This window comes from Staurois parvus, unplaced genomic scaffold, assembly GCF_062004578.1.
Source record: "Staurois parvus isolate SC_StPar_1 unplaced genomic scaffold, SC_StPar_1.0 ptg000412l, whole genome shotgun sequence".
NCBI lineage: Eukaryota > Metazoa > Chordata > Amphibia > Anura > Ranidae > Staurois > Staurois parvus.
The window spans coordinates 1,377,539-1,385,000 of record NW_028318208.1 but is presented as its reverse complement, the minus strand read 5'-3'; the positions used below and the strand labels follow the sequence as shown (position 1 = coordinate 1,385,000).

The following is a 7,462-nucleotide window of genomic DNA, read 5'->3' as shown; positions in this document are numbered from 1 at the left end:
AGTGACCACTTCCAGTGATTAAAGTGAGGTTATAAATTCCAGTGACTTCTTTAATAATGTTGTCAACTCTTAGTGATGATCAGTTCCAGTGACTTCTTTATTGTGATTTATAAGATATACGCTCACCTCCTTGCTAGCCTATAATAGGCTTACTGCGCTTTCGTTCTCTTAAGGAACTTTTAGAATAGATGTGTATTGCATCATATGAGGTGTGGTGGATATCTCCCAACTGGTTCCCGATCTCTAATCTCACCCGGGATCTCTCTCTCCTGCAGCTCCTCCCTTGTATTCCTCCTTTGGACGTATCCTCAGTAGGAGAGAAGGCACTATTCTTTGCACTTTGCAATTTTGATCACATTGGTTTTATTTAATATTGTTTTCACAGGGGTTTTATTTATTTATTTTAAACCAAAAATTTTTTTTCTTTATTTGATTATATTTTTCAATTGTACGGGTACAATATTTCATTATTTCATTTATTTGCTGGATTAGGAGCACAACATTATTTATTTTTAAGATTTTAGTATAAATCCAGCTGCATATGTGTTTGGAGCTATGAATCTATTGGTTGAAATTTTTCACTGAAGATCACATTCACTCCGCTCATGAATTTTTTCAATATAGATTCTTTTTTAAAGTATAAATAAAGGCAAAATCTTTTTTAGTTTTGAATAGAGTGGAGAGGGATTAGAACCCCTGTCAGTGTCCGGTTATAGAGATTCACCCTCCCTAATTGTCCTGTTTACTGTTAGCAGGGCCCTCGATCCCCTCATGTTTTGCATTGTATTGGTATTGTTCTGTCACATGTTCTGTCCCCCTTTGTAATGTACAGCGCTGAGCGAACCATTGGCGCTTTATAAATACCGTATAATAATAATAATCATTGAAAGTGAAAGAAAAGAAAATCCTACATTTTGATTAATAATAGAAAAGTAATAGAGGGCTAATCTTCCAATAGGGACACTAGTCCAGGTGACCTGGGGGTCCCCAAAAGTTTCCGTTAATTTGCAGGGATTTCCTTTCACTTCCTGTTTGGCTATCGGACAGGAAGTGAAGGGAAATCTGTGAAATGGGACGCAGATGGTGGAACAAAAATCAAACCGGCGTTATAACCCTCCCTTGGTCTTTCCAAAATGGAAAAAAAGTGTTGCTTACAGTTCTACTTTAATTACCCAGGTTGATAACAGAATTGGGCACACACAGCATATTTTGTTCTGTTTTTTTTTTTTTTCTAACATGGGACTGTTTGCATAGGGAGTGGAAAACCCATAATGAACATTTTTTTTTCTCTCACAAAATGGACTGTATTACTGTTATAAAAGCAAATTTTTCTCTTTGGAGTTCTTCTTTTGAACGTAATTTGTTACAGAAATCTTTATAATCTCAGTGGACAGACTATGTTGTCTCCAGGAAACCTGATATTACTTTTGTCTTTGATGTCCAGGTGCACCTTTATTGGGAACCAGGACACGTATGAGACGCACCTAGAGACGTGCAAGTTTGAGGGTCTGAAAGAGTTTCTGCAGCAGACAGATGATCGCTTCCATGAGATGCAGGTGGCTATGACCCAGAAAGACCAGGAGATTGCCTTTCTGCGATCCATGTTAGGGAAACTTTCCGAGAAGATTGACCAGCTGGAGAAAAATCTGGAGCTGAAGTTTGGTACGACGTGTTTTTGTTGTTCGCACACACCTTAAAATGCAAGTCATAATGGAGCTGTACAAAGTGAATCTGTCACTAGGTTTACAAAATGACATAAAGGTCTCTCTGCAAAGCTAACAAGTAATATTTACCTGTCCCTCTGCCTGCACCACTGAACTTTACTGGGTTGAAGCGGTAGTTTTCTTGAAAGATAGTCAGCATGCTGCACACTTCCAAGTGTATTGGTCTCCTGGATGTTGTGGATCTTTCCACTGGCCTCTGTGTCCTGTGGTGATGTAGGAGCCTACAGAAGAAACAAATGAAGCTAGGATACCACCAGCATCCAGAACGCACAGAAGTGTGAAATGCAGATGATCTTCCAGGAAGCATATCTCCTCTACCCAGTGTGGCTTGGGGCAGCAGGTCAGACACTCTCCCTCCCCCTCTCTGGAATAAAAGTCTATGTGGGGACACTGGTGCTTATCTTTCCAGTGGATAAGTCCGATAAGCTTCTTAGAAAATGCTTTATTTAAGTGACTGAATATTACTATTGTGTTTTAAGTTAGTCGTGCCATTACAGTGCTAAAGATTTGTGAAATAAATTTACATTTTTCAGTGTATGAGAAGTAGAACATTTCTTGTCTTTGTGCTGTTGGCCTTTCATCCCAGTGTCATAGCTACTGCTGTCATCTCGTTCTTGTTCTCTGTCATTATTTAGTATTGCAGCTTTTAGGAACTGAAACACATTCTGTCCAGTCTTTCTAGAATGCACCACCACAGAGAGTTCAGATCAGTAAATTTCTCTCCTCTTGTGTCTTCTTTACAGATGTCTTGGATGAAAACCAAAGCAAGCTGAGCGAAGACTTGATGGAGTTCCGCAGGGATGCATCCATGCTGAATGTGAGTTCTTCATACATGTGTTTACCCCTGAGAGTTGCTTATCCGTGGCCCATGTTCCTCACCTATTGCTTTCTTTTTTTTCTCTGTAACAGGATGAGCTCTCACACATCAATGCTCGGCTAAACATGGGAATACTGGGCTGTAAGTGTCACAGTTTGATGCCAGATAAAAGATTTTAAATATTTATGAGACATCAGAATGCCTTCCTCCACTGTCATATTATCCTTGAGTTCTCATTATTATGTTCTCTTCATCCACAGCCTACGACCCTCAGCAGATATTCAAATGCAAGGGAACCTTTGTGGGACATCAAGGCCCCGTGTGGTGTTTGTGTGTCTATTCCATAGGAGATCTGCTTTTTAGTGGCTCTTCTGACAAAACCATAAAGGTTAGTGAAATTTGTTCAAAAAGATTTTTAGGTTCACCAATACATGTTTCCAATTTCTTTAGCTTCTCAGCTACAATTCTTCCTTCTAGGTGTGGGACACCTGTACAACTTACAAGTGCCAAAAGACATTGGAGGGACATGATGGCATTGTACTGGCTCTGTGTATTCAAGGGTGAGGGATCTTCAGTGATATGTATGCTATAATAATCATGTCTCTGCAGAAGTTGGTTCACTAACAATATTTGTCATTATATTGTTAATATATATTTGATAGTCTATAGACATGTTTTTTTCTTTCACCCTCTTAACCTCCTTATGTAAAAAATCTTCTAAGTTCTATGTAAAACTATCTAGCCTCAAGCATCACTCTGGGTAACCACTTTTACACACAATTCAAACCTCTGTAGCACTAACGCCAAGGTAGCTGGGGATGTTCAGGATGGCAAAGGGTGGAGGATCAGTGAACATGTCTCTGCTTCTGTATTGTAAACCTGGAAGCTCTGTGATCTGAGTCCTTTCAGGTTCATGGGCAGCTGCAGCTAGAAAAAGAGAGGCAAATCTATTATTGTCTGTTTTCATTTTTTTGAGTGCAATGCATAGGAGACATGTTTTTGTATATTGATATTATGGATGGACAACATTCTTATGTATAAAAATGGTAGCAAAGCAATCAATCAGCAGCATTTGCTGTTGCAATTCATTGGGGAGCAAGGGGGACATAAGGTGTAAATATTGTTCCTGTAAGTGATTGCATATTAGTAGTTTATCATTGCACCCCACCACAGCTAGTACTGATGGGAGTCCTTTTTCCTTTAACAAAGCAATCAGATAGCAGCATTTGCTGTTGCAATTTATTGGGGAGCAAAGGGGACATGAGGTGTAAATATTGTTCCTATAAGTGATTGCATATTAGTAGTTTATCATTGCACCCCACCACAGTTAGTACTGATGGGAGTCTTTTTTCCTTTAACAAAGCAATCAATCAGCAGCATTTGCTGTTGCAATTCATTGGGGACCAAGGGGGACATGAGGTGTAAATATTGTTCCTATAAGTTATTGCATATTAGTAGGTTATCATTGCACCCCACCACAGCTAGTACTGATGGGAGTCTGTTTTTCCTTTAACTCCAGATTTATAATAATATTGCAATCTCTTCTTAATATATGATGGTATTATCTACTAATATGTGCTTGTTCTCTGTTCTTGTTCTACAGAAGTAAGCTTTACAGTGGCTCAGCTGACTGCACTATAATTGTAAGTATGGATGCTTTCTAGATGTATGCCAAGGTGACCATCCCTTTCATATTATGGCAATTCTTCCACCAATTTTCTGACCATCTGTAGATGACACAGAGGTGTGTAAATGGCCATAGACGTGACGCAGAGGTGTGACATATGCACTTTGTTAGCATTATCACCCTGTAGAAGACCATGACATCCAGACTACATTTCTAGCAGGAGATAACTGTCTCTTTACAGAGCGCCCACACAAGCAACTCACTGAATTGTGATTGTGTGGGTGCACTTTGTGACATATATTATTTATTTCCACCCATTCATACACTTAATTAACATACACAAGACATGTGCAGAAAATGTTGTCATTCACCACATGCATTGTATCTAACTTACCTGTCTTTGTCTAGGTGTGGGACATTCAGGCCCTCCTCAAGGTGAACACTATTCGAGCTCATGACAACCCTGTCTGCACTTTAGTATCTTCTCATAACATGCTCTTCAGCGGCTCCTTGAAAGCCATCAAGGTTTGTGTTAATCAATAATACAATGCATGACTTTGCTAACAAAACATTTCACAGCTAAGGTATCCTAGTCAACTCAGTCTGATACAACTTTTCCAGTACACTTTCTTTGTCACCAAAACGTTGGTTTTACTATTTGCACCAACACTTCAATTTTAAGGGCAATCTGTTAAGAGATCCTCCCTGTCATTTGGGTCAAAGTAAAGCTGATACAAGTTTTTACCAAAATGCCAAGACAGAGACTAACTCTATGAAAGGAAAGGTTTTCATGATATAGTTCAGTGTTTTTCAACGTTTTTTCAGTCAAGGCGCCCTTTAAAATTTTGCGCAATCTTAAGGCACCCAATTCTAAAATGAAAAAATTAAATTAATCGCTTTACCTATCACACCAACATCTTTACACATAGGACACCCAATATCAGAGGTGATTTACTCTTCCAAAGCAAAGACACCTCTGCACACTGGTACTGACAGCTTTTATTTTCTCCCTCAATTTCTCTCCTTCACTCAGCTATTGTGACCCCAGTGCTGACAGAGAGGGGCAAACAAGGATGCAGTGCAGGCGCCCAACGTCATTGATGGTTAGGACACTGGCAGCTGGACGGTTATAATGGTGCACAATGAAAACCTAACTAAAAGGCAGGCTTCATCCACACGCGAACTTGCATACAGTTTTTGGGCAATTTTGTGGAGCAATTTTTAGGCATTTTACCAAGGCACCCCTGAAAAAAACCTGAAGGCACCTTGCTTGAAAAAAATAGTTAGTGGTACTTAGTCACATTCAGCTGGACCAAGTGGCTTATAAGGAAGGATGTCAAAAAAAAAAGGGCCATAAAAGAATCACAAGGAGTAAAGGCCATCTCACACTAGCAAGCTAATGACTGTACCAATATCATAGAGACTTACAAAAGTGCAGATTTTAAGAAGAAGGTAAAACTGGAGTACCCAAGACCATAGAGACCTACACAAAGCAGATGTTGGGAAGAATGTGAAACTGGAGCACCAAAACAATAAGAGACCTACACAAAAATAGATTTCAGGAAAAAGGTGAAACTAGAACAAGGATACTAATGGCATACTCCTGGCAGTAGGGCCCCAGTACATCGCCACTTAGTTTCTGGTGAAATAATATACCAGGAAATAGCTATTTTGGCTATTTACCTGTAACAGATACAATTTGAAAAGGTCCGAGTGGCCCAAAAAGTTTAATTTTTACCTCTTATCTGTACAGGTTTGGGACATTGTGGGTACGGATCTAAAGCTGAAGAAGGAGTTGACAGGCCTGAACCATTGGGTGCGAGCACTAGTGGCTTCTCAGAACTACTTGTATAGTGGCTCCTACCAGACCATCAAGGTGAGGCTTGACATTACTTAGAATGATACCAAGGGGGATTAAAAAAACTTGTATGAGAGCAAAGAAACCAGTAATGCTGGAAATCGGGCATCCTGCAGGATTTAAGTGTTTGACATGTTTTGAAAACTAGGCAATCTGGTCTGAACTAATATAGCTAAATGATATCTGAGGCCATTTGGTGGCAGAGCATACATTTGGCTTGCCTGGATCTGCCAGATTTTTATTACTGAGCAAATTTATCCTTATATTAAAACTGTTTCTTCTTTCCTCCAGATATGGGACATTAGGACCTTGGAGTGTGTCCATGTCCTGCAGACTTCAGGAGGGAGTGTGTACTCCATAGCCGTCACAAACCATCACATAGTGTGTGGAACATATGAGAACCTCATCCACGTAAGTCATCTAGTAGATCGCTCTACATTTTACATCTCTGTGTAAGGCTAGTGACACACAAGAGGATCCCTTATTAAGAACAAAGTGTAGCAAAAGAACCCATTCATACTTTTGTTTCTGAATAACCCTGGGTTCCCATATATGCTGTATGACCAAAGGTATTTGGATATGGCCCCCAAACTATTGAATTCAGATGTTTGCCATGGAGAGCACTGTTAATGCTACAGGATACAAAGACTTTTTAGATAATTTGAGCTTCCAAACTTGTCAATAGTTTGGGAAAGACCGTTTTCTGTTCCAACGTGACTGTGCTCCTGTGTACAAAGCCAGCTCCATAAAGAAAAAGATGAGTTTGATTTGGAAGAACTCTAATGTCCTGTACAGATCCCTGACCCTCAGCCCTACTGAACACCTTTGGGATGAATTGAATGCCCGTTCTGAGTCAGGCCTTCTTGTCCAATATCAGTACCTGATACTCAGATACACTTTTGGATGAATAGGTACAAACTCCCACAGGCAAACCCCAATATATTGTGGAAAGCCTTCCCAGAAGAGTGGGGGCTGTTATAGAGCTGGGAGGGGGGCAACTCCATATTACATATTAATGACAATGGTTTTAGAATGGGATGTCCAACAAGCACATATGCAGTAGTTGTGATGGTCAGGTGTTCTGAAACTTTGAACATATAGTATTTGCATGGTAAAGGGATTTTTCTTAGTGGAAGAAAAAAACTATTTCTGAACTGCCCCAAAGATATCCCCCAGTTTATTTGGGAAGCTACATTGCTCATGATCCTTACACCTGAACCGCAGGCATCTATAAAATACCATGTAATGGCATGTCATTGTCATCACTATGTTAATTCTGAGCTTTTGTTCAAATTGGCCCCTTCCTAGCTGGATGGCTGCAGAATAGTGATACAGGCAGGGGCGGACTGACCATTTGGAAACTCGGGCACTGCCTGAGGGCCCGGGGTCAGTAGGGGGCCCCATGAGATGCCCCTGGTACCTTTTTCATAGGTTTT

General features: G+C 40.1%; 1 protein-coding gene across 7 annotated transcripts in view; it reads left to right on the top strand.

The window, feature by feature from the left end:
* Positions 1-7,462, top strand: part of TRAF7 (TNF receptor associated factor 7) — a 95,843-nt gene that overhangs the window by 71,574 nt on the left and 16,807 nt on the right. For all 7 annotated transcript variants that reach the window (XM_089686805.1, XM_089686807.1, XM_089686803.1 and 4 more), the window contains 9 exons: positions 1,445-1,662; positions 2,468-2,541; positions 2,634-2,682; positions 2,802-2,929; positions 3,019-3,101; positions 4,145-4,184; positions 4,577-4,693; positions 5,922-6,044; positions 6,318-6,437. In XM_089686805.1, the coding sequence (XP_089542931.1) occupies positions 1,445-1,662; positions 2,468-2,541; positions 2,634-2,682; positions 2,802-2,929; positions 3,019-3,101; positions 4,145-4,184; positions 4,577-4,693; positions 5,922-6,044; positions 6,318-6,437 (952 nt within the window). The remainder of the gene's footprint in view (positions 1-1,444; positions 1,663-2,467; positions 2,542-2,633; positions 2,683-2,801; positions 2,930-3,018; positions 3,102-4,144; positions 4,185-4,576; positions 4,694-5,921; positions 6,045-6,317; positions 6,438-7,462) is intronic.